This window comes from Perognathus longimembris, chromosome 24, assembly GCF_023159225.1.
Source record: "Perognathus longimembris pacificus isolate PPM17 chromosome 24, ASM2315922v1, whole genome shotgun sequence".
Lineage (NCBI taxonomy): Eukaryota > Metazoa > Chordata > Mammalia > Rodentia > Heteromyidae > Perognathus > Perognathus longimembris.
In genome coordinates, this window is record NC_063184.1 from 24717043 (window position 1) to 24744508 (window position 27466).

General features: G+C 45.8%; 1 protein-coding gene across 5 annotated transcripts in view; it reads right to left on the bottom strand.

Moving 5' to 3' along the window:
* Window positions 1-27466, bottom strand: part of Herc3 (HECT and RLD domain containing E3 ubiquitin protein ligase 3) — a 79851-nt gene that overhangs the window by 45170 nt on the left and 7215 nt on the right. For all 5 annotated transcript variants that reach the window (XM_048333832.1, XM_048333831.1, XM_048333833.1 and 2 more), the window contains 4 exons: window positions 24916-25170; window positions 5113-5272; window positions 2333-2409; window positions 571-792 (listed from right to left, as the gene is read on the bottom strand). In XM_048333832.1, coding sequence (XP_048189789.1) covers window positions 571-792; window positions 2333-2409; window positions 5113-5272; window positions 24916-25141 — 685 coding nt within the window. In that variant the 5' untranslated portion in view covers window positions 25142-25170. The remainder of the gene's footprint in view (window positions 1-570; window positions 793-2332; window positions 2410-5112; window positions 5273-24915; window positions 25171-27466) is intronic.

A 27466-nucleotide genomic window follows, 5' to 3' on the forward strand; every position in this document is an offset into this window, starting at 1 on the left:
TTTTACTAGCTGACCTTCTCCCTTGACCTTCCACAGCTCATCAAACTAGGTTACCCCGCTCCTCAAAAATACTCCGTGTTGTTTTTTTTTCCCTCTAGCATACAGAAAGCTGAGATCCTCCCCCAGCCCTATGGAGCCCTGGGTAACAGGGCCAGCAATGCCTCCCCAAACTCCACCTCTGCCCCAACCCCCTTTCTCCGCTCCCTCCACCCCACACCCCTTCCCAAATCACAGCTTTTGCACATTCTCCTTTGAACATGCTTTACCCAGCTACTTGACAAGTACCCAGCCACTTCCTACAGGGGTCTACTCAATCACGTTCTTATCGGAGAAGCCCTTCCCCACACCCGACGTGAAACAGGAACTCTCTGACACAGTGTAGATTTACTCCTCTGTTGTTTATACCAACCCACTAAGATAGTCTCCACTAAGCCATGATGCTGTTTCATACACTGCAATACCCTCAGTCCCCAGCAGGGGGCAGCCACACGTAGTGGATCCTCAAGAGGCATTTGCTAAACAGATGGATGTACTTGTGAAGGAGAGAGGAGGCAGAAAGAATTCACCTACCTTTTTCATCACTGAGCCCTAGCTGCCCTGCATTATTCATCCCCCAGCCAAAAACAGCTCCTGAGAGAGAGAGGGCAAAGCTGTGGGCCCCTCCTGCAGCCACCTGAGCCAGCGGGATCCCCTCCAGGGACCTCACCCTCTGGGGGCTGGCTTGGGAGGGGAATTCCTTCCCCAGACCCAGCTGCCCGTGGCTGTTCTTTCCCCACGTGAAGAACTGGCCATCTGAAATGATAACAGAGCAACTGGTATTAAAAAAATGGTAAAGGTTACATACACACAAATAACAGAGCTACTTGGCCTTCTGTACGCTGCCCCTGTACACAGCAAACCCACCCATGAGAAAAGGAGGATACACAGTTCATGCTGAGATGGCTAAAACCAAATTTACTACTTGACATGACAACAGAGAAATAAACCGAGCCTTGCTGCCCTTCAGAGGGGACTGACACTCCAAGAACATATTAAAGGTTTAAGTAAATTCTATTTTTAACAGGCTAATTACCAGGCTTAGATGGACTAAACCTTAATAATTAGCCTGAACTATTCTGGTACTCTAAGACCAGGTGATTCAGGATTTCAGATCTGGATGACTCTGAAGATGACTGACAAGGACATGTAAGTACACACTCATTCTTACAAAGGACAGTCTGATTTGCTGCTTACAATTCCCTAACTCCTGCTTTCACAGGAAACTAGAAGCTTAATGGTGGAAGGTAGCTGGAAAGTAGGCTCTAGCTTTAAAAAAAACAAAACCAAAAACATTTAAGCCATGCACTGGTGGCTCATGCCTGTAATCCTAGCTACTTGGGAGGTTGAGATTAGGAGGATCACAGTTCTACGCCAGCCTGGGCATATGTGCAAGACAGTGGCTAGCACTGGTCATCCTAGCTAAGTGGGAAGGCAAGATCAAGAGAGTCAAAGTTCCAGGTTCCAGCAGAGAAGTCTGTTAGACTTCATTTCATGAGAACAAGCTGGGCATGGTGGTATGAGCCTGCCATCCTCGCTACAGTAAGAGGCTAAAAATAGGAGGATCAAGGTTCAAACATATTCTTGGGTATAAAAGCAAGGCAACAACTTGGAAATAACCAACATGAAAAGGGCTGCAGGCTCAGCGGCAGAGCAAATTCTAGGCCCTAGTACTACCAAAATAAGATCGAGCTGGGTCTAGTGGCTCACACTTGTGGTTGTAGCCACTTGGGAGACTGATCATGGTTCAAAGACAGCCCAGGCAAAAAGTTCACAAGACCCTCTCTCAACCAATAGCTTGGAGGGGTAGAGCACGCATGCATCTCAACTATGGTAGGAAGGGAAAGTGGGAGGACAGCAGTCCAGTCCAGCCCAGACAATAAGCAAGGACCTAAATCAAAAAATAAACAGAGCCAGAAAGGGCTGGAGGCTCGGGCTCATTCAGTAGCGTGGCTGCCTAGCAAGCAGAAGGCCCTGAGTTCAAACTCCAGTACTACCACAAAACAAAACAACAACAAACTTCTCAAGCACCAAAAAAAAAACCCCAAAAACTTGCTCAAAAACATCTAGGTACAGTCCTGCCTCTTGTTCCTTCTTCCCTTGTGAGAAAAACAACAGCAGTAACAATGGCTTCCACCGTCCATCCCCAGGAGAAAGGTTGAGCTACACAAAGGACCTCTGAGAGCTGTCAGTGTCCAAAAGCAATGCAAGCGCTCAAGTTAGATAACACAAAACTGCAGGACAGGAATATCCGCAAGAAGAACTTCACAGTTACACATATTTAATGTTACTTTACCAGCTGCAAGCGCCAGGCAATGCCAGTTGCCACAGGAAACCTGCAGTATGGTCTGCTGGTTCAGCTTCTGTATTAACCTGAAACAAAGGAGGCTTTCTTAAAATGGGCACACTTACCACAAGTAGCACCGGCTAAATGAGACATTTCCAGTAAATCATTTTTATACATGACATCATCTTGCTTTAAAAGACTTCCAACTATCTAACGCATAATCCTACATGATAAAATTCTATTAGGACTTTTGCTAACCTGCCTCTTAGCTATTCACTCTTTTCTTCCCTCAGGACTGGGGTTTGAACTCGAGGACTCAGGCGTGCTTGGCCAGCAATTATCATTTGAGCCATGCCTCCAGCCTAGCCTTTTGTGGTTATTTTGGAGATGGAGTCTCTTGGACTTTCCTGTCTAGACTGGCTTAGAACTGTGATCCTCAGACTTCAACCTCCTGCATCAATGCCCATGCATTCTTCATTCTTCAAACAAAAAAACCAAAAACACTCTTGCACCTCTGATGTACTACTACAATCCTACTTCCAGTCCTATCATTCCCTATTTAGGAGAGTATGCAATCACATGCAATTCCCCAAATCCTTGGAATCTATGAACTAATGTCTTTATATATGACAATGAGCTGGTAAATGTCCAGGATAGGGCAGATTATCAGAAATATCTAGACAGGATCAAAGGGTTGGGAGGTTCATTCCCAACATTCACCTTCTAGGGAAGGGAAGAGAAGGCTGAAGGTTAAGTTGGTCATCAAAGATACAGAGGCAGGGCCAGGAGTTTGGCCTAGAGGCAGAGTGCTTGCCTAGCATGCATGAAGTCCTAGGTTCAATTCCTCAGTACGACATAAACAGAAAAGGCCACAGTGGCTCTGTGGCTCAAGTGGTAGTATGCTGCTAGCCTTGAGCAAAAAGAGCTCAAGGACAGTGCCCAGGCCCTGAGTTCAAGACCCAGCACTGGCAAAACCAAAAAGATACATAGGCAACAAACTAAAAGGACAGGGTTTGGGAAGCTTCTGGATGGCGTGTCCACAGAGGGCATGGCGATTCCTCACGCTCTGTGTCTCTTCATCTATATAATATCCTTACATCGTTATCCTTTAAAAATAAACATGGAAAGCGACGTGCTCTCAGAGTTCTGTGACCCACCTGAATTAGGCCAATTAGAGGAGGGGGTTTGGGTACCCCCGTTTAGGCAGAAGCACCGGCAAAACAACCCGCATTTGTGACTGACCCACCAGTCGAGGCAGGTAGACTGATTCTTCAACCTGTGGGGTCCAACACCACCTCCAGGGACACAGTGTCAGAGTGAACCGAATGAAAGGATAGCAGCCTTTACTTACTACTCTAACTTATTCATTCATTTGTTAGAAGCAAAGTGCCTTTAAAAACTTTGAATATCTGGCCATCAATAAATCAAATATTTTCTGTCATTAATATCATGAGATTTTTTTCCCTTGCATTACATACAATGTAATTAAAATACAGCACCTCTCTTTTCTCATTGCCATTCTCCCTGCCCCGTCCCCCACAAGTTAAATTAATTTTTGGAATAAATGGGACTTAAGGCATTACTTGTTTTAAATCAGGAGATTAAACCACATCACTCTTAACCTCCATGTTCCTCTTTGATTAAAACAGTAAAGATTTCTTGGGGCTGGGGATATAGCCTAGTGGCAAGAGTGCCTGCCTCGGATACACGAGGCCCTAGGTTCGATTCCCCAGCACCACATATACAGAAAAAACGGCCAGAAGCGGTGCTGTGGCTCACGTGGCAGAGTGCTAGCCTTGAGCGGGAAGAAGCCAGGGACAGTGCTCAGGCCCTGAGTCCAAGGCCCAGGACTGGCCAAAAAAAAAAAAAGGACAACAACAACAACAACAAAAAAAAAAAACAGTAAAGATTTCAGAAAAGCAAGAAAAAGGGATGTACTCTTCTTTTAAAGGGAACAGTAAGCAGGAGAGAAAAAGCTAGTCATTAAACAAAGTTTTACGGGGCCAGGCACTTGGTAATAAACCATGTAAGAATGAATAGTCCCATCCTGTCATCTAGCGCTCACAGCTTTGAACTAAAAATAGCATTAAAGAAACAATCACAAGAAATATGACAAGCACTAATACAAAGGGAATACAGACGTAAATGAAGGGAATAAGCTGATTGCCTCTTTGATCACTAGTAACCCTCAACAAAATGAGACACCACTCTCAAAAAGCCCGTCTGAAGGTAATTTCAATATTTGGGGCATTTTCTCAATGGTGAAGCAACATTAGGTTTTAAGCTAAATCATCTAACATTTAGAATTAAGTAAAGAGTAAATTCAGAATAGTTGTATTGGTGTTTTGGTATTAAAGACTCTATATTTGGTATGTTAGCTATTTATAATGTGTAAGATAATTTGGCATAGTATTAGAGTCAGCCTTAAGACTGAACTTTAGTGTTCTTTAATGACTAAATAAAAAACTGTATCCTAAGTTGAAGATTTGTAATTCTGATGTGGAAAAAAAATGCCCTTTTTATTCAAACATGTACGATCAAGTGCCAAGAACAAACACAGCCCCTGACCCAACTGGAGTTTTGAATGGAAGACAGACATTTCTATAAATATTGACAACTTTTGGTGACAAGTGCTGTACTGGTATAGACACAGCAATGGCAAGAAGGAAATAGCAATAAAATAAGGGAAACGGAACAAACTCATGGAATCTACCAAAGCAAGAGCAGGAAGTGATTTTTTTTTAATAACTGGCATGTGAAACTCATATTCCTTTCTGCGACATACTTACCTGGGCACTGCCACAGAATCCTCAGTTGTCATGAGTCCTAGCTGGCCATCACTCCCTGCACCCCAAGAAAACAGCTGGCCCCGGTCACTGAGGGCCAGGCTGTGGGACTCGCCACAGGCCACATGAATGATGTGCTCATCTGCCAAAGCTCCAATTTGTTCTGAAAGAGATCAGAGCACAGGAAGGAAATGTACCCCCTGGAAACAGGTATGTTGATTCGCTTCGCAGAATTATCTTCCTAAGCAATACTGTGGGAAGAAACCAGCAAAAATAGACAAAAAAAAAGCTCAGTGACAGCACCTAGGCCCTAAGTTCAAACCCCAAGACCAGCATACACAAACACACAAAAAAAATTATCTTTTCTCTAACGAATATATTTTAGGCGGCCTTGTTGAAAATCAGGTGCTTTTACACCATCATCCACTTCAAAGAATAGCTGGCTGCTTCAGCTGTTCTCTCTCAGAGATGCTAGCAACTGGCAAGGGTCACTCAAATTCATGTATTTCTAAATGCCATCAATTTATATTCCAGCTGCAGTAGGTAGACGGTGTGCCACGTGCACACCCAGCCCAGATGTGCCCTACACTTACAGCCACGGGCCTGGTGCTTCTCTATCCAGAGAGACGCCCGCAGGTTTTCGATGTGGGAGATGTTAAGTCAAAGGAATAGGACTGATTGGAACTCTGCCCAGAACAGGGAGGCCCTCCCTCCCCTCCACATTAACATCTCGAATTCTGAACATCTTTCTCCTCTCAGAACACATTCTTTCTTGCATGTGTGTATGGATCCAGGTGGTAGGAGAACCTTCCTTATGAGAAGCCTGGCCCACCTCTGAGCCATCCAGCAACCAGCTCCAACCTTGAATCCCTCCATCCTTGAAGCACCCCCCGCCCATGCCATCCAACTTAGGAGGAGTGGTAACACCCGCAGCTGCTCAGAAATGAGGCCCAGCAGAAGGGCTGAGTCCAGCTGCCAGGCCCAGGCAGCACCCCCTCGCTAGGCGATTCCATTTACATAGAGAGGAAGCTGACCCACAAATGGTGCGCCAATAGCCCGTGCCCACATGACAGCCAGTATCACACCCACGGCAAACCCACAGCACAACCACAACCAACTCCCGTAGCCACTGCTGGCTTTTTGGTGGTTAGCTGGAGGTGAGAGTCTCATGGACTTTCCTGCCTGGGCTGGCTTCGAATTGAGATCCTCACATCTCAGCTTCCTGAATAGCTAGGGTTACAGTGCCCAACTCTATTATATACTTTTTGCTATATCTTTTGCATGAATTTTTTTTAAAGTAATTGCTCTAGGATTAAAATACCAATATTTATCTTTTCAGAGCCCACTTAGAATCAATATTTTTAAAATTCAGGTGGAATATAGAAATGTCACAACCATATCTACGTGGTATGTTTTGCTTTCAATCAAAAAAATTTTCGTATTTACCAAGATACTATTTCTGTTGCTCTTTCTCATTTCTTCATGCTAACACTCTTTCTCATTTCATTTTCCTTCTGTCTGAACAATTCTTATTAGCTAGTACTTAGCAGAGGTCTCTGGCTATGAATCTGGCTTTTCCTTTACCTGTTTTGCCCTCTTTTCTCCAGGCTGTTGTTTCTGGATCTAGAGTTCTGCTCTGAGACTTCCTTCAGTACTTTGAAAATGCTGTGTCACTTGCTATGGCCTCCCTCCCAAACACGGAGCTTTCTTAGTTTGCAGACATACACGCTGATGTCTGCAGTGATCAAATCAACCGAGGACACATCTCAGAGCGCATCTCCATCCCGAAGCAGAACGTGACTGCAACTTCTCAATCTCTAGTTTTCACAAGCCTGATTATGATGGGTCTGGATCTGGGCTTCTTTGAGTTTTATCATGCCTGCACTCTCTGGGCTTCTAGAATGTGTGGGTTTGTGTCTTCTACCAACCCAGCAAGTTCTGAGTCATGATTTTCCTCATCGCATCCTTTGCCTTCTTCTGCTGAGACTCCACTGATAAGAATACTGCACCTTCTGTATGGTCCCCCAGGCCGCTGAGACGTGTTCATTTCCCTCGGTGCTTTTCACTCTCTCTTGTTCAGGTCGGGTCATTTCTTTTAATCTGTCTTCCAATTTCACCAGTTCATCCTTCTAGCACATGCGATCTCTCCAGAGGACAGTCAGCGTGCTCTTTGTTTTAGTTGTGATATGCATTCTGCCTTACACCAGGGGTTTCTTGGTTGAGACTTTCACATCTTTGTTTCACGAGTGTTTGGGCCAGCTGGCTGGGACATGTGGACAATAGTAACGTCTTTAAGGTCTCTGTGGATAACTCCAACAGCTACGTCAACCCCACTGGCATCCACTACCTCCTCCGTGAGCTGAAACTCTCCCCAGCTTTTCAAATGCCTGCTATCATTGCCTTGTATCATAAGCTTTTTGAACACTCTGTTGTGAGACTCTGGGTCTTTATATTAAAACCACTTCTGGAGAACAAATCGTGTGGCTTTCTTTTTCACAGCCTCCAAGTGTGAGTCTTGAGGATGTGCAGCATCCGGTGAGCAGGTGGATGGGTGGTCGACCAGTTGGTGTGTGCTACAAAGACTAACGTGTGGACACAGAGCCCAGGGGTGAGTGCAGGCATGCATAGGTAAGTGTGTGCAGCTGCTTCCCTGAGCTCTCGTCTCAGTACTGCCAGGCTGCCCGCCGCTCCTCGGTAGTCCTGGAGCTTACCTACTGCAGCTGCACCAGCTCACTGGGACAAATGGCAAGAAGGTGGAGAGAGGAAGAAATGGCTACACTGCTTCGCTGCCAACGTACTGGTCTGAATTCTGGTGATTTTCCTCAATTCATCTACCACTGTTTCCGTGTCAGAGAAGAAGCAATCGCTGCAGGCATTCTATGTAGGTTTTGCAGCAGCACTCGGCAGGAGACCCAGGAAAAAAATGCATTTCCCCATCCTCCCCAGAAATGGAAACTCAGAGCCAGATTTTAAAAACCAAACAGAACAACATGCTTTTTTCTTCCTGTTTCACGGGGTTTTCTTATTCACATCAAGGGGAAAGTAAGTCCACAAATTTTGTTCGACTTGGCTATGTAAAGGAAATCAACAGTATAGCTTCCTTGTAAATGCTTCCAAAACTGGAAGTGGGTTGAATCTCCCTATAGGGTGACCAACAGCTGTATTCCTGAGGGTGGGTGGTGCTTTGAGCAGCTGGAGCTTTCCATTAGCTGAGCACATCATACATTTACTTGCTTAATGCCAAACAATCAGTATATCAAACCTCTTAAACTTGGACCTTAATACACACACACACACACACACACACACACACACACACACACAGCTACTTAGATACTATAGAAAATGCTTCTGAGAACGTTTCCTTTAAAGCCGTAAGTGTAAACTTACCATGCATGCTTGCAGATGCAGGAAGCTAGATCCCCTGAGCCGAGCCAGTGGCAACCTATGGTGCCCCCACCCATGGTGCTGGGAGGGAAGAGGGCTTTGTGGTTCTGAGTTACCAGCCCTCCACTAGTCAGAATAAGAGCAGCTGCAGAATAAGGTACAGCTGTGTTCAGAAACTCCAAACTGCCAACTATGGTATAATCTAATGCTTTCATATGACTTTTTAAACTTCCTGTAGATGCTATATAGCAAACCCTAAAAGTAGAATAGGCCCCTGCACATATAAATATATACTGATATACACATATGCATATGTACATATGTGTGTGTTTATATATATATGTGTGTGTGTATATATATATATATATTTCAATGGGTGTCTACGTGTCTATTCTACAAATTAACTCTAATAGTTAAATATAAATTCTCCATTTTCAGATTTCAGAACCCATCAAGAGGAAAGAAACCCTAGTTCCCTCAGGCACAAAATACTAAGAGTCTCTCAAAGTTTAGCCCCCATGCTACCATGCATGTTCTAGCCTTTACAATCTCTCCCTTTCTCTTGGACAGCACCTGCTTCTGCATAAGCAGAGCCTGCTTGGGGGCCTTTGAGAACTAAAGAAGAAGCTCCAGGTGGACTGTCTCGCATATCTTTATGCAAGACTGAAACACTTAAAAAAAAAAAAAAGCTCATCAATGTCACTCACTATACAAAGTCCTTAATCAAAATACCAAGGTCACACCTAAGATATCTATGTGCCTACCAAAGAACTGGCAGACAACTTAACAAATGCTATAATTCACATCCAGAAAGGGAAAAAATCCAGTTATTTCCTATCCCCAGAGGAAACCCAACAGACATTTCAAAGCATCATTATTTTGGAAGGAAATGGAGAAATGAATACATTTGTAAAGGATACATTAACCAGACAAGTGATAGGACCAAGACAGATCCATTTAGAAAACAATTAAGCTAACATAAATAGAATGTTTATTCCCATCCAGACTGAAAATCTACCCCTCCCAACATGCACCACAAGCTACACTTAGCCATTGGCACTATTTACTTTCTTGGAGCTCAAATATTTTTAACTTTGGCCTCTTTGGAAAGCAGCCAATACCCACAGACCAACCCAGAAGAGCATAAAAAGCCCTCTATCCTAAGTCACAAATACACACTAAGGAGCTGACATACTTAAACTGTACAAGCACAACAAAATACTTAGTGCTGTGATCCTTTTCAAAGGGTCTTTGTTTCTGATTTAGCATTTAAACTACGGCAAATTTGAAAAAGCAACTTTTATTAAATTAAAAAATACATAGACTAGTTTGTTAGGTTTTAGGGAAAGTATTGAAGGAAAAATTGGTAAACTGAGTTAAAATACAAATTCATCTGGAAGAGTGGCTCAAGTGGTAGAACAACTACCTGGCAAGCACAAAGCCTGATACTACCAAAGGAAAAAAATCCATCCTATATCTCTAGAAAAAGTGATTAAGTAGATACCAAATATTAATATAATACTACTTAAAGCATTTTTGACTACGTATCTTTGTATTTCTGTCGATGAATTTCTACCAATGAATCCTGCATAGATGGTGTAAAAATAATGTATTAATCATACATTAAATAATGTATTAATAATACTTTGTTATTAACAAGAAAAACTAAGAACTATATTGATATTTATTCTACACAATTAAATACACAGTCATGTAAAAGGCTAACCTAGGGTTGAGGACGGAGCTCAGTGGCAGAGCCCATGCTTAGGTTGCATCAGACCCTAAATTCAATGCCCAGAACCACAGTAACAAAAATACAGGACTGCTGTAGCTGGGTATGAACATGATCGTCCTTAGAAATCATCCCTGAGAGAGTCAATGGAAAAGTGGTTACAAAGCGGTATTTGTGATAAGATCTTATTTTTAAAACACTGATTTTTTTTTCTTTAAAAAAAAATGATTGGGGGCTGGGGATATGGCCTAGTGGCAAGAGTGCCTGCCTCGGATACACGAGGCCCTAGGTTCGATTCCCCAGCACCACATATACAGAAAACCGCCAGAAGCGGTGCTGTGGCTCAAGTGGCAGAGTGCTAGCCTTGAGCGGGAAGAAGCCAGGGACAGTGCTCAGGCCCTGAGTCCAAGGCCCAGGACTGGCAAAAAAAAAAAGGGGGCTGGGGATATAGCCTAGTGGCAAGAGTGCCTGCCTCGGATACACGAGGCCCTAGGTTCGATTCCCCAGCACCACATATACAGAAAATGGCCAGAAGTGGCGCTGTGGCTCAAGTGGCAGAGTGCTAGCCTTGAGCAGGAAGAAGCCAGGGACAGTGCTCAGGCCCTGAGTCCAAGGCCCAGGACTGGCCAAAAAAAAAAAAAAAAAAAGATTGGGCTAGGCGCTGGTGGCTCACGCCTGTAATCCTAGCTACTCAGGACACTGAGACCTGAGGATCACGGCTCAAAGCCAGCCCGGGCAGGAAAGTCCCTGAGACTCTCATCTCCAGTGAACCACCAGAGAACTGGAAGTGGAGCTGTAGCTCAAAGTGGTAGAGCACTAGCCTGGAGTGAAAAAACTCAAGGACAGTGCCCAGGCCATGAGTTCAAACCCCATGAATGACCCCCCCCCAAAAAAAAAAGAGGAAGGAAGGAAGGAAGGAGGGAAGGAGGGAAGGAAGGAAGGAAGGAAGGAAGGAAGGAAGGAAGGAAGGAAGGAAGGAAGGAAGGAAGGAAGGAAGGAATTATTGGAAATATACAAAATAAAGTTATCCCAGTGGCTTTTGTTCAAGGTGGCAGAATTAAGGAGTACTTTTCATGGGCTTTTCGGAGGACTGTTGACATTTAAAAGTGTGAGCAATAAATATGTACATGTGGGATCCTTTTCTGTTCAGCTTTTTAAACGACTTCCGTGCTACTTTCCTGGTCATACTTTTTCAGTTGCTCAAAGCCTTTCACTCATCCTGACTGAACAACAGGAGACCACCTGCAGCCTGCAGCTGGTGTTGCTGACGATCTTAAGCTCTAAGTGACTTAAAACAATGTCTTTATACATCACAATGCAAGACGAGAGCCTTCTGCAGGGCCTGGCTCCAGAGAACCGATCCCAGCAATGTTTAACGGATTTGACTACGTTCTTATCACAGCACACAGATATTCCTGTCTTCGTCTATTTTTATCGTTGAGATTGCAGTGCTTCATTGATTTCTTCTCCTAAAAACATACATATGTATATATGTATGTATATGTATTATACACACACATCTATGCACATATATACATGTGTGTATACATATAAATTAGAGGACAGAAATAGTCAGATTTAATAACAGTGAAAGTCCCAACTGCATATGCTGCTTTAAACTATAAATGGCAGGAAAATTAAGAGTAAAAGAGTGGGGAAAAGATTACCATGCTAGTCAAAATAAAGCTGAATATATTATTCATAGACAGCAAGGTATATTTCCAAACTGTAACTATTGCCAAAACAAACTAAAAAACATTGCATGATGCTAACAAAAGAAGAAGATGCCAGTCACCGAAAACTGTGTTCCATCGCTCCTGGGACAGGGACAGGAAACGTCCAGGCCAGGTAGAGTGACGTCAGTGGTTGTCAGGGCTCAGGGGAGAACGCGAGGAACTGCTCATAGCTAGGGGGTCACTTAGGGGGAATAAAATGGTCTAAACATTGACTATGATAATAATTATCCAACTCTGCGAATACGTCTGTAAAACCCACTGAAATACACACCCGATGTGAGTAAAGTCTAGGCTAGTATATGCAAATTATATGCTGATAAAGCTGTCATTAAACACAGTGAGGTCTGCAGGAGAAAGATGGGTCCACACTTGAGTCCGCAGATGTCCTGGAGATTCAAGTGCATGTGTCTCCCACCAGTATAACCAAGATGCTCCTAGTTTCAGAACGATTATAGTTTGAGTACTACAAAATTAACTTTGTAAAGAACACAATGTGGGGGGTGGAACGAAGTATTTGGGTCCCTAGCACCAAGAGTGAATTTCCAACTGATGTCACCAATACTTCAGTCCACAAAGCAAATCGGCCAATGGAGCTGAGGAAGGTGGGCGGGTCCTGGGGTGGCCTGTCTTGGCCTCAGCGTCACAGGCACTAGCCATGCAGAGCCTTCCAGGCCGCTGGCGAACACCCGACAGCAGGAGCCTTGTACCTGGAGACGAGTCCGCGGCACAGCCGGGCGAAGGAAAACTCAACGGGACATGGATTTCAAAGTCGGGTTTTCCAGCCATTTGCCCAAAAAGACTTCTGGAAGCCACAGTTACCACACACCACAGGATGACACGCCACAGGCGGGTGACCGTACCATCACCTTCAGATGATCCCGACTGCCCTTTACCTGGCGCAGCTGACAATGGCTCACTCCAACCATGGCAAACCTAGAAGCACCAGAAGGGGTTTGGTGACCCAAGATACTTAAATCCAAGCAGTAGAGTACGAACTCATGAAGTGACTGGATGAAGGCATGGCAGTAAGAGTATTTGGGGAGTTTTTTGGTTTTTATTTTGGAGGGTTTTTATCTAGAGCTCATGAAACACCAAGGCAAAGAAGATGTGTGGCTCAACCATGGGTGTAACACATGGGCACAGTCTCTCCATTGAGCTTCTACCTACGGTGTGTCTGTACAAGAAAAATGGTGGAATACAGACTCGTGGTCCTCTGGACTCTGTCCCACCCCTTCCCGCCCCTAGTCATGTTGTCAATTAAATTTTCTTTTTTTTTAATTACTTAATAAAAAAGCTATTTCTAAAACTTGGCCAGAGGGAGCGTGGTCGACACAGAGAGGGTCTCTGAAGTAATGACAGGATAGTAAAGAGGAAAGGAGGCAGGTGCGTTCTACCCTCTCCGAGCAATGAGGCAGCCCCGGGACAGCCCGATGCCTACCTGCCCCGCCCCACCGACGCTCCATGCTGCACACGAAATGCCTTCGAGGATGCTTTCCCACTTTGAACACTACTGACCTTCGGGAAGTATGTGGGGGGAAGCGCATTAAATAAATATAACCAACGATGCCTGAGGAAGCCTGACACAGCCCTTTTATAGGACATTGCCGCACCCCTCCAATGCCAACCTGCTTTGAGTATCCCCCCACCATATGTTTCCTCAAAGAAAACAAAACACTCCAATGCGTCCATGCTTCTTTCCTTCATCTGAAGGGAAAAGAGAATTTCATTTGTTGCTCATGCTGAGCTCTGCAAGACGGCTGTCTCTGGGTTTCCTATCTTTGTTTTCTCTCCAATTTGTTCTCCGCTGGGCCTGGCTCCAGCTCCCCAGTGCATGAGGGGTGCCAGGGGATTAGCCACTTAAGTGCATAATGGCCCCCCCATCTTCCTGGGCTCCCCATTTTGCCTTTTTGTGCAAGCAATTTCTGAGCGACTGGCAGAAGCTTAGCGTCTGTCAGTAGAGGGGATTTAATCTCACAACCACCAGCACACTGCATGCCCCAGGCCAAGGCCAAACCGATGGATGCAAAACCTCCTTCACATGATGGGGGAGGGTGTGGCTCTATAAGCAAATCTATCCAAGGTGGAAAACGGGGATGACTCTAGAAAGAGGAAGGAGGAAAAAGACCCTTATAACCCTCTACCTAGCCAAATAGCCAACTCCCCAAAGGTCAATAGGCCGAAATGAAAATGGACTTCAGAGAAAAGTTCTCTAACATTCCCCTACCTTCATGAGGTAAATCCTGCTCCTTTTGAGAGCCCAGGAGTCCACATACTAATAGCTAACATTCTTAAAACAGAACGATACATAAGGGAGAAAGGAACTTTTCAAGATAATAGACCAATTTCAACTCCCTAAACAACCCAGCACGGTGCCAGGGCTGACGCTTGCTGATAAAGCACTTGAGAAATACAGACAGACTCAGTGGTCCCTGAGGGGTCCACCCACACCAGTGGACTAGAGAATCGGCAGGAAGAATGAACCTCTCATCAGCACAGAGTTCCAGTCCTGGAACTGAGAGGCAGGCCATGCCCGCGTGCTCAGGCGAAGCAGTCCTAACCACACCTACCCAGCGAGGGAAGGACATGACACGGTTAGCCCGCTGTTCTGTTACTGAGGCGGAAAGCCTCCTGACCCATTCTACTTCCCTCTTACAGCAATGCAAAGCCAAGAATCAGATAGGCCCAGGCCCCACGCACAGCGCGCAGCTCACAGGCAGCCCCGGAGCGCAGAAAGGAGAGCCGCTCAGTATTCCAGGTCACCCATCTCTCCATCCGACACTCTCAAAGCCAACCGGATGCCCACGGAACTTGGCTACGCTCCATGTCCCTCTAATTAATATTTATTTGGAAGTTATTTATAATTAAAAACCATTTCATCTTAAAGTAATTGAAATAAAAATAGTAAATAGGTTGTGCTCTATTTTTAGATCCTGTAGTAACAGCAAGAGCTTACTACCCGCCCAACCACTGCCCAAACCCTTCAGACTTCTCCAAGACCCAACCCAGACTCCTTGGTGTGCCTGACTGTACACACTGGTATCCTACCGTGCCTCTTTCCTCTGTAATTCTGGGCAAGAAGGACAGAGGCAATGTTAACTGCACAGAAATAATACAGGCGCATGCCCCTACGTGCATGATTGGACAGTATTTTATACTGTGACAACATATACAAGGTATCTTTCTTTAGGAACAAGCATAAATTAAGACTAGCCTTTAAAACTGAAAATTGAACATATGACCTCTCCCTTCACAATTCTAGCTAACAATATCTGCCCCAACCCCTAAACTGGATCATTAGCTCATGCAATGTTAAGGGGCCCTCTAAAATTAACAGTGGAATAACAAAACCAAAACATTATACTGGAGGGGGCTGGGAATATGGCCTAGTGGTAAAGTGCTCGCCTCATATACACGAAGCCCTGGGTTTGATTCCTCAGCACCACATATATAGAAAAAGCCGGAAGTTGCGCTGTGGCTCAAGTGGTAGAATGCTAGCCTTGAGCAAAAAGAAGCCAGGGACAGTGCTCAGGCCCTGAGTTCAAGCCCCAGGACTTGCAAAAAAAACAAAACATTATACTGGAAAATATTAACACATACTGCTATTACTACCAATAATAATAGCAGCACTAATGGGTACTATGTTGAAAATGAGCCATACAACTTGTAGGTGGGGATGGGAGCAAAACGTTGGGAGAGAGTGAGGGAAGGGGTGACACAGCTCAAAAGGAAATGTTCTCTTTACTTATGTAAGTGGAACCCCTTTGTACATCACCTTTATAATAACAATAAACATTTAAATCATAGCACTAGTGGCACGAATAGGGAGCTTATTGTATGCTAGACAAAATTCCAAACACCTGACATGAAACTTGTTCAACTGACACAACCCTAACAAGTTAATTATCATCTGTATTTCATAACCAAGAAAACTGACACACAACAAGTTAAGATCTTTCCCGGGGTCTCACACATAGCTACTGAGTAGCAGAGGTAGAATGCCAACCCAGGCAGTCTGGCTCCAGGGGCCCTGCTTTCACTCATTATCCTGCCCCCACAAATGAGCTAATATTTCAAATTCAAGTTACTCACAATAGTGAGTCAGCTGTTTCAAGAGTTAGCTATGAATTGTCCCCCAGTGATTCATGGGGTGGAAGCTAATTGTGCGGTGGTTTGGGGATGGAACTTCACAAGGCAAGGCCTCATGGAAGGTGGTTCGTGGTCTGAGGGGGAGGGAGAGATCCTCCCTCATGAATCCAGGCATACTGGCTTTGCAAACTCTCAAAGCAAAGCCACCTCATATACTTAGTCCCGCTAGACACAGCCAATTCTCATTCCATTTCCTAGCCATGAGGAACGCCCTCACCCAAACATTGCTTGATGCCGTCTGTATACGCCCGAAACCTTAACAGTCAGCCAAATAAACTTTGTTTCTTTATAAATTGCCCAACCTTAAACACTTCTATAGCAACAACAAAGTCACTGAGGCAGTTGATGTAAGTGATTTAATAACTACAGGATAAATTCCCATCGTTTAATAATGAGTGAAAAATTTTTGGCACTTGCATAGAGACATGAGATAGTGTATCTGTCAGAGAAAAATTCACTTCACCAAATGGGTGAGGGCATTGACTCCAAAAAGCTTACAAATAATTCAAAAGAGCCGTGAAAATCTCAGCCTGCTCCATCTGCTATGCCCAGGCTGATACATCCAAGAAGCATTCTCTCTGCCCTAGATCTATCAGGATCACAGATCGTCAGCCCCAATGAGAGCGAATCCGAACCACCCAGCTACAGAATCACTACTGAAACACAAAACTCCAGAAGGAACGGGCAGGCTCATGCTCTGAAACCATCACCCGAGCTCCCTCTTCTCTGAAATGCTACAGCGCACGACTGCTTGCAAAGTGAAGGCAGATGTGACCTTTCCCTGTGTGTGTATGAGTGACAAAGATGACTTGAGAACAAAAGTCGGCCCTGTTGGGGACTTTCCACGGCATCATTACTAGGGGACAGCTCCTTTGACCGATTTAGGGCCTCTGTCACTTACTTGATACCTGCCGAACTGTATTACATAATCTTTACTGGTGTTGCTCATGTTGTCCCAGTCTGAAAACTCACAAAGGTTAGGACTGGGCTACATTTGTTATGTTCCAACAGTATCTAGAACAAATGAAGAATCTAGGAGTCTAGTTGTCTACTCAATGACTGAGTAAGAACAAAAAGTATGAGTCAAATAGAAGACAAAACACCCCCCAGCGTAAAATGTGAAATTATTGTGTGCGCTTTTTTTTTTAACTCCTATATTATAAATCTGGTACTCAAAAAAAAAGCATGAAAGAGCAGGCAGACAACAGTGATTTTGGAGATGAAAAAGGAAATTGTTTCTTCCTATCGTTTATCAAAGCACCTTGATCATATTTAGTGTTTAACCAGTAAATGAAAGAATACAAATTACTTAGTAGCCAAGCTTATATCCTGTTGTTTCTCCCCCTAAGGACTGAGTAGAAATGAAATATAAACGGGAAAAACAGTTTGAGAATAAAACGCCATTGGTAGGTGTTTTTGATCAGCCTGAGATTAAAAAGATCTCCCACGATCAAAATCCTAGGGTTATTAGAGACAGCATGCTCATACCCATGTCTTGTCTTGACTCCGCCTGAGATGGCACTGGGAGCCACAGGGGAGATGCGTCAGCTGACCATCTCTACAACCAACAAGTAGCCTGGCCTCTGGCCTCAGGAAGGAAGCACGGTGTTATTTTCTTTAAAAGTAATACCACAAATTCTTTAAACACTCAAGTGCCAAGGTGATGATTTGAAAGCTGTTCCTGTTCCTTAGCCCCCTGAACCATGAGGCTGTGCGCTCAGCTACTAAAGAGGGCCAGACCTTGCTCTGGGCTTCCTGCCTGATGGCTTCCCCATGCTGGGAAAGGGTTGTGCAGCCTATCAGACTACCTCCTTTCCCAATGAGGAAGCAACGAGGCCCTACCAAGTGCAAGGTTGAGATGTGAACATTTCCCAGGGCGCCTTCTGTCTCCTAGAGCAGAGTTATGCACTTCAGCAACAGGAAGTCAATTATAGGATTTCTTCCATTTCCTCCCAGCTCAGCCCGCTTGCTTTCCACCAAGGCCTGGCAACACAGTTAACCTCGTCCTTCAAGCAACCTGCAAAGCTAGTTGAAAGCATGATTTCCAGCATTGGCAGAAACCTTTGTGAGGCCTTTGGACGTTCTTCTGCCTTCTATACCTCATTTATCAACCAGCAGGTGAGCTGTTACATATGGTGATAGGCATTATGGAAATACTTAGACTGAATACAAAAGGGGATTGAACTGAACTAAATTACCTACAAGAAAGAGAGCGAGCGACTATCTCAGGAGGAAATAAAAAGAACCAATCATAGATACGAATCTAAGGGAGTTGCACAGAAATGTTGGAACTGCTTACAAATGATTGCCCTTGGGGTTTGCTGCCAAAAAAAAAAAAAAAAAGGTTTCTTTGAAGAATTGTTAAAACTTAGCAGAGCCAAATTAGATTACATTAATTGCACCTGCCACAGTTCTAGTCTTACTGGAGATGGAAGGGAAGAAAGGTTAGAGAATGCTTGGGTGAGCGCCGACATTCCTAGTGACACACGATTACGCTATGCCCAAACCCCAATACTGCAAGGTGAAACACGTATGGCAAAGGAATACTGTCCACTATCCACTAAGCACACATGCGCATAAACAGTGCTCACACAAGCTGGGTGGAAAGGAGACACGGTCATCTCAGGTGAAACTTGGAAACTTTTTCTGCACACAACTAGCTCCTGTATTAGCTTAACAAAAGAAAATTTTGATTTACTTGACGTTCCATTATAAGACACTTATAAAAATACAATTTAGAAAGAAAAGCTCATGTTTTATTGACATTTAATGTTTTATTTTTTGCCAGTCCTGGGCCTTGGACTCAGGGCCTGAGCACTGTCCCTGGCTTCTTTTTGCTCAAGGCTAGCACTCTACCTCCTGAGACACAGTGCCACTTCTGGCACTTTTGTCAGGAACTTCTGTTTATGTGGTGCTGAGGAATCGAACCCAGGGCTATATGCATGCAAGGCAAACATTCTACCGCTAAGCCACATTCCCAGCCCCTGGCATTTAATTTTCATTAGCACTTATTTGCTAATAAAACATGAGACTTTATTTGCTAATTAAAAAAAAACTTTATTTGCTTTATGAAAAGGGGTGGGGTGACTCACACCTATAATCCTAGCTACTCATAGGCTGAGATCTGAGGATCACAGTTCAAAGCCTGACCAAGCTATACATGAGACACCACCAATTAAACACAAAAAGCACTACCTCAAGCACTAGCCTTGAACAAAAGAAGCTCAGGGACAGTGCTCAGGCCCAGAGTTCAAGCTCCAGGACCAGCAAAAAAAATGAATACATAAAAAATTGTTTAAAGGGGATAGGGGGTGAGTGCACAAGTCTTTCTATAGCACCAGTTTTATAGAACTATGTCTTATGAACTTAGGAGATGAGTTCATGTACAAAGAAAAAGTGATAAGGAAAGGATGTACAAAAGAACTACAGGCCAATACTTTATTTAAAGCTGTAGGTGCTTCTGGGAATCCCAGGCCTCTGCCCTTGGCCTAAGCACAAACGGATGAGTCATGGACTTGCCTAAGCCGGAGTCCTTGCCCACCTGACACAATGGGAAAACAGCTAGGAGCACAGAACCACAGGTTTCAGTATCTGCCCCGCCCCTTCCCTGCCACACAAAGCAGGGCACAAAGGGCAGAACTGTGAAGCAGGGAACGCAGAGGCTGAGAACAACAGTCTCCCAGCACGGACAAGCAAGGGGCAACTCGGATGGATATTCTCAAGGAGGAAGCCAGAGGGCCTCCGGGACCCTTCAGATCTTTGCTTAGTACCTGTGTTCTGACACATGTACAGAATGCACCCCTATCCAGTCTATGTGCCTGCGGCTGTACCAACTAGAGACAAGGCAAATCAACAAGTGGCAGATGGACGCCGGACGCAAAGTGTGCGGTTGGGGAGAGGGCCTTCCGCAGGCCCCCCTCACAAGGTGCCCTCCAGAGAGAGCTCAGATGCAGCGGCTCCAGAGTCATTTGCATTTCGAGAGGAAATGACAGCTTTTCTTGTTTTGGCAGTAGGGGCCGGGGTGAGCCTTGTGCTTGCTAGGCAACCACTTCAGCGAGGCTCTCAGCCTTCAGGATGCTTGAGAAAGCCTCACATTTTGCTGCCATTCTAGGTGTGAGCTACTTTGCCTGGTGGAAGCAAAGTACTAAAGCCAAGCGATGAGTCTCCCGAGCTTGTGCTAGATAGCCATGCCAACTGCTGGATGTCCCAACAGCAATAGGATGGGGGGGAAGTGAGAAGAAGAAATCTTAACTTTTCCACTTGGGTTTAAAACCACCTGTACCCCTTAGGGGTGGGGTACCACAGAACTAGTTCGAATCACTTCCTAGTCTCAACGCTTTGGTGGAAATAGTCATGTGCTTCCCCTTGCCTATTTCAAAGGCAAGTGATCTGGGTAATGACTGTCCAGTTGACATCTCACTTCTGCCCGTTGCCAGAAGAAACACTTTCTCTTGGGGAAGGGCACTCATCCAGCTTCCTCCTAGTGCCCTAAGAGCTAAGTGGTAGAGGTATGTGGTGGTAGCATTCCCCCAGGGAGCCACTGCTTCCTGCCCCTTCCCTCCCCGCCTCCCCCCACCCCTCCAGTGCTGGGCATGCGCACAGGGCCCTGTGTGAGCTCCATGGAGGTGAGCTCCATGCCTGGCCCTGGTGCTTGCCTTTCATAGTAGTTCTCTACCATCAGGGTTCTCAATAAGCATGCAAAGATAACAAGCTCATTTTCTTTTTCTCACGCATTAAAAATAAACCCATAAGGGCCGGGTGCTAGGGACTCCCACCTGTAACCCTAGCTCCCCCAGAGGTAGTGATCTGAAGTTCTCTGTTCGAAACCAGCTTGGGCAGGAAAGTATGTAAGAGTCTTATCTCCAATTAACCACCAAAAAGCTGGGAAAGGAGCCGTGGCTCAAGTAGTAGAACAGCAGTAAGTAGCCTTGAGCAATACAAAGCTCAGGGACCAGCACAAAAAATAAACCCACATAGTTCCCAGATTGAAAGCACACCTTCCCATGAAAAACTAAGAGAGATAATCTTCCCATTCCAAGAGACACTATTCCACCCTGGTATGGAGGTCAGAATTTACAGATAAGCTTCACCAACAGCAGAAATTTCTAGGCTCTCTTCCGATTTACCAATGTCTGGTGTGTTTCACATTAGGTCACAAGCAGAGCTGGGTTTCTGGGATGAAGGGGAAGGCCTGCCTGCCTGGCTCTCGGGCTCAGGCCTTTTGCTGACAGCCCTGCTGCTGAGCAGCTGAGGGATGGCCCTGCAGAAGGGCCCCACAGGGCGGCAGCCAGAGCAGCTGCCCCAGGCTCCACCCGCTTAGCCCTAGCTCCACGGAGCTGAGTCTGAGGTTCCACTGGGGAAATGTCTCATTGCACTCACGGGAACCCACCCCGGAATTTGCTATTGTTACCGCTTCCTTCCTCACCTGCCTCCGCCGCCCTGCCCCGGTTCTAGGACAAAGAGTTCATTGAGGCCTGTCTGAACATCAGGCAATGAGGCTGCGGAGTAGAAGGCGGGGAGCAGATAAAGGAGGAGGGCAGACTGGCTTGCAGGTGCCTTCCTGGAGTCTCCTTTATCCTGTGAATCTGTCACTCAGCCGCCACATCTGAACAGGAAGTCGCCTCCTTGTACGTGGAAGGGAGCTGAGATCAGAGCTAGGAAGAGGCTTGGGTGATTTGCTGCTATTTCCTGGTGGAAAAGGGACTGGAGCCCTGTTTTCAAGCTCTCAGCCCAGGCACCTTTCCTTCTCACCGTGCCTCAGCGCCGTGCTCTCCACCAGGTGGAAGGTACCCAGGCGTGATCTGTGAGGCATGAGGCAGGGCTACCAGACACTGCACTTGATAGCTACCTAGATGCCTCCGCCATGACGGTGCATATTCTAATTCCCACCGCGGGGAAAGCTACCCGCCTCCTATAAGCTACCTGACTCCAAAATTCACTCTTTTAGGTTCCAGAATACTTGAAAGATCTCCTCCCGCTTCCCAAAACACGTCCCTCAAAGATGAGCCAAGTGGAGCCCAAGTCCTTCAAGAATCACTGGAGCAGCCTGCCGGGCGCTAGTGACTCAGGCCTGTAATCCTACTTGGGAGGCCCGGGCTGGGAGGGACAGGGTTTGAGGCCCATCCCCATAGAAGAAAGGCCTTGAGACCCTTTCTCAATGAAGAACTAGACATTGTGGCCTGAGCCTGTTATCTTAGCTACTAGAAATCCTAGCAGAGCCTTGTGCCGCGGCAGGAAGGAAGACCCTGTCTTAAAAACAATGAGCAAAAACCGGGGCTGGAGGCATGGCTCAGCGGTAAGAGCACCTGCTTCAGAAGCTCAAGGCCCTGAGTTCAAACCCCAGAACTACCAAACTTTATTATTTTTTTTTAAAGAATTACTGAAGTGTAGTGGGCCTAATGTGTCTAATCCCTATTTAAATGTAGACATTCCAGGCTCTTGGACTGTGACCTGCCACTAACTCTGAAGGCTCTGACCAGGGGAAACAGAGCCTATTCAGGAGTTTAATGTGAGACAAGGAAGTTTCAGAGGAAGTGGGAAAGAAGACTTTCCTTTTTAACCTTTTCCAATACAAAGCTAATTTGTAAAAAAAAAAAAAAAAGTTTTGCAGGCTATCCTCAGGGAGAGTCGTATAGTATATTTTGTATTATACTGGTTGGTAAGACATATAACAAGGAGAGTTTAGTAACTTATGAATGTGTGGCTCTTTTATCTAGATTTATGGTGGTGAACAGCAGGACCATCTGAAATCCAGCAGGGTTAGGCACATTGGCCACGCAAGGGACTGACCGGCCCACAGGTGATCCAGCGAGCCCTTCCTCGATATGCAAGCCCTAGCTAGTCCACTGGTGGTGCTCTCCTGAGAGCCAGCCTGCTGAGCATCTCAGAGTGGGAAGCCGGGGACAGTGAATGAGGAAGTGGGAGCCCACCAGGCGCATTCCACATCCTCCACCATTCTGCTTCTGATCCGTGGTCAGCACACAAAGTAATGATTACAAATTGAGAGTGGCATTTGGGCAGGGACTTATTAGGAGAGGGAAACTATGGTCACAGAAGAGGACTAGCTCACTCAGATGCCAAAGTCAGTGCCTAAATAAACACACCTGAGCAAAATCAGCAATTACAGGCTGTTTGTTATTGATGGTGGTGGCTGCTTTAGATGAGATCTTACTATGTACCCCAGATCAGGCTGGAGCTCTTGATCTCCCGCCTCGGCCTCCTGGCTGCTAGGATTACACGCATGCACCACCATGCCCAGCGAAGGCTGTTTGCTCAACGAAGCTTCCGTGTCTAGACTTGATGTACAGTAAATGAGAAGGACAGCAGGTACCAAAGAAAATGGCACACACATGCACGTGTGACAAGCCATGGCACAATTTAAGAGCCTGTTGTTTCCACAAGGAAGACTCCAAACATCACCACTATCTCATAAATCCAAGCTACACGTACACTCAGCCTTTCAAAATAAGACGGGGGGGAGGGGGAATTCAAAGCAAGAGACTTTATTTGCAACATCTTATCATAAGTAAATGGAAAGCACTAACTAGTATTTAAGAAAACTGGTGAGCCCCCAGCTCATCTTCTACCCTTCTATTACCAGTCTCTCCACACAAATCAACATGCTCTGACCAAGTAGTGCACCTTGCTATCTATAATCAAATCACTGCTATAGCCAGCATGCAGTGCATTAGCGTTCCTTGCACGTTCGTCCTCCCTCTCTCCCGATCTCTCTCACAGACACACACACATAGGTAGACCAAACCTCCCCTCCTCGCCCTGTCCCCCAGCCCCTCTGTCAGCGGATCACACGCACACTTCCACGGCAGGACTCGGCACCTTCTAGAACCACCTCACCCGTCATCTTCCCAACCACAAAACCCAGCCCAGCACTTGGCATCGACCGCTTCACAATGGCAGGTGGCAGGAACAAAGTTAGATAATTAGGGGAGAAGGAAAACTTCTGACATGGGTGTGGGCTCTCTCTCTCTCGACTTCCCCTCGCTTGTGGGGGGAGGGGCTTGTCCGCCCCTTCCTGGGTGGTCCTCTATCGCTCCCACGTGGGAGCGATGACCACAGGTAGCCTCGTCTCTCTCTCTACTTCCCCTCGCTTGGGGGGGAAGGGGCTTGTCCGCCCCTTCCTGGGTGGTCCATGATCGTTCACGCAGGAGCGATGGCCACGGGTAGCCTCGGTGGCGTGTGGTTGCAGGGTGCCCCAAAACCACCAAGAACGACACGGATGCGTGGGCCCCTGGAGAAAACCTCCAGGGCTTCTGTTTATTCAAATGAGGAGCCTCCCAGATATACTCCAAAGGCGGGCACAAGAGAGGGGCCCCTGATGGGTCCCAAGGAGCTGCCCCTCAAATGATGTCAGGAGACTTCCTTTGTTGGCAGAGGTCCAGCCCCCTATGGATGGGCCCCCTGGGGTACCCCTCCGCCATAGCACATGTGCTAGCCCCAGGGATAGAGGCTTCTCTTCCTGTTAAAGACAGGAAGGGGAGGGACAGGCCGAGGTCAGCTGTGGCCCCTTAAAGGTGCAGCTGACCCCAACACATGGGTTGTATGAGGAATTACCTGTTCGCAAAACTAATATAATGTATGCGCTTTTGATTACCGGGGGGACGTGAATTCACCAGTCCGCTCCCCTTCCCGGGGAACTGATATCACATAGGTTACAGCACAGCTCTGCCTTCCTGTCAGAAGGGTCAAAGTAGACACCAGGGTTCCCAGCAGTAGACAAAGCCTTGGGTGGAAAGCTGCCGCCAGCCTCTGCCACAGGCCCCAAGCACGGCCGAGCAGGCCCCTCACCTGGCTTGTTGCCTTCCCGCTCGTGGCCCAGCTGGCCCTTGGTGTTGAGGCCGCACGTGTAGACCTCCCCGTCCTCCAGCAGGAACACCGAGTGGTTCCCTCCACACGCCACTTCCTTGACGCTCCTGTCCGATATGAATCCGCACACCTGTGGCTCAGCCACAATTCCTTGCAGGTTCGAGCTGATTCCTGGCTGGCCCAGAGACCAATAGCCCCAGCATAACATTGTTCGTGTCCTTCAGGGAGTCATGTAGCCTAGAAGAGAATTTGGGGGAGAAAGTTTAACACAAACCGAAAAAATTGCTCTGGAAGAACTGTAAGGTGGGGGAAGTTAAAAGGGAAATGGCAGGGCATGGAGTAAGGATAAACCACATAATCGGCTCCTAATTAATTCCCCAATGTGCTTAACTGCCATTACCCACGCTAATTTCTTCATTTTAATATCTCATGATGTCTTTCCTGTCTCCTACAGATGACTACATAAGCAGCATTGTATGGCACTAAACCTCCATCAGGGTGCTAATAAATATTTGATATCATTATTCGGTTCTGGAAGCAGAGCTGTGGTTCAAGTGGCAGAGCACCAAGCTTGAGTGAAAAAGCCAAATGAGCACATGAGCCCTGAGCTTGGACCCCAGAACCATCACAGAAAGAATGGGCGGGGGGAGGGTTGTCTACAGAAGTAGCTAAGTAGCAAAGAAGCCAGAACTCTGTCTATGCAATCTGCTTTATTTGTACTAAAGAAAAATGACATCAGCTCAATGATGGTAGGAACAAAGAGAAACCAACTGCAGAATACTGAAACAAAAGAAAGCTACTAATATATATTTTTTTAAGTTGGAGGGGAGAGGAAAAAACCATGACTAAAGCACATTTAATACTTTTGGTTAAAGTAATTATATCTGTGTGGGGTAAAATGTGGTATTTTGATATATCATGGGATGATTAAGCAGCTAATTAGTATATCCATCATCTCACTTATCTTCTTTTTTTTTGTAGTTAAGAACATCAGAATCTCAGTTCCTCAGCAACTTTGAAATGCAGTCACCATTTGGTATCTGGGAGGGATTGGTACACACATGCACACACACAGATATTATAACATGATATGTTTACCTAAAACTGAAAAAACCCTCCTAAAATAATTGAAATCATCTCCATATTAATTATAGTTAATGCAATGTAGCGTTATGCAAATAAGTTGTTGTTCTGCACTGTTGGGGGGAAAAGGCCTATATACACCAGTACACACATATTCTTGTTCTTCCAATAATCTCGATCCACGATAGGTTAAATTTTGCAAATACAGAACCCATGGATCTAGGGAGCTGACTCTGATTGTACTGAGCTGTCATGATTATAAGAGTTACCACACTGTGCAACACATCTCACAGACAGTCTTCCCATTCAACTGACTCTCAAAACACATTCCATGTAAAAGAAAGCCAAATGCTAATACGATCCTTCATTCCTTTCTTTTTTTAATTTAATTTTACTGTCAAGGTGATGTACAGAGGGGTTACAGTTACATACATAAGGTAGTGAGTACATTTCTTGTCAAACTTGTTACCTCCTCTCTTTTTTTCTACCATCTTCCCTCTTCCTCAACACCCCCCCCCCAAGTTGTACAGTCAGGATACAATATATTATCTTGTAGGTATCGCTGTTGTATTGATTTACTCTTTGTCCTTTGTCTCACCATTTTGATGTTCCCCTTCCCTTCCCTAATTTAGATAAATGCATATACAATACCCAGGGCACCCAAATCAAATACAGTGACAACAGAGGCTAAACCATAGGGAAGAAAAATGCAAGAAAAAAGAAATAATTTCACACAGCACGTTAAAAATAACAACAACAATGAAAAACCACTTGTTTCTGTATCTTGGAGTTCATTTTGCTTAGCATCATCTTATATGATCATACGTACATAGTTATTGAGCTATTGTGACCTTCTGCTAGGACTATCCTAGCTATATGAATAAATCAAGAAGAAAATGTAGTATATGTACACACATGGAATTCTATGCTCCTGTCAGAAAGAATGACATTGCTCCATTCGTAAGGAAATGGAAAGAGTTGGGGAAAAAAAAAATCGTACTAAGCGAGCCAGACCCAAAGAAACACAGACTGTTTCTTTTTAGCTCCTCCAGTTCAAGATCCCTATTAGCGTTTCCTGCCCAAACCTCTTCCCAAGTCCCTCCTTACCTAAGAGCAAGCAGGACTTCCCAAATGACCAGGAACGGGCCGGGACCTGGCCAACCAACCCAATCAGAAAATGTCCCCTCGAGCCACAGCAGAGAAGTGCATTCCTAAGGGCACCAGGCTGGAGCCCCACCATGCCCTCAGAGAACACCACCCGGAGCCGGGGGGGGGGGGGAGTGTCCACACTATGCTGGTGTGAGCTCTGCTGGCTCTGCTGAAAAGCTGCCTTTTGCCTCTGGAGGACAAGGGAGGCTGGGAGCTCCTTTCTGTCCCATGTGGAGGACACTGTGGGGCCTCCACCCAGAGACCCACACAGGAGGCGCTGAGCCCCTGCCATCATCCCTGG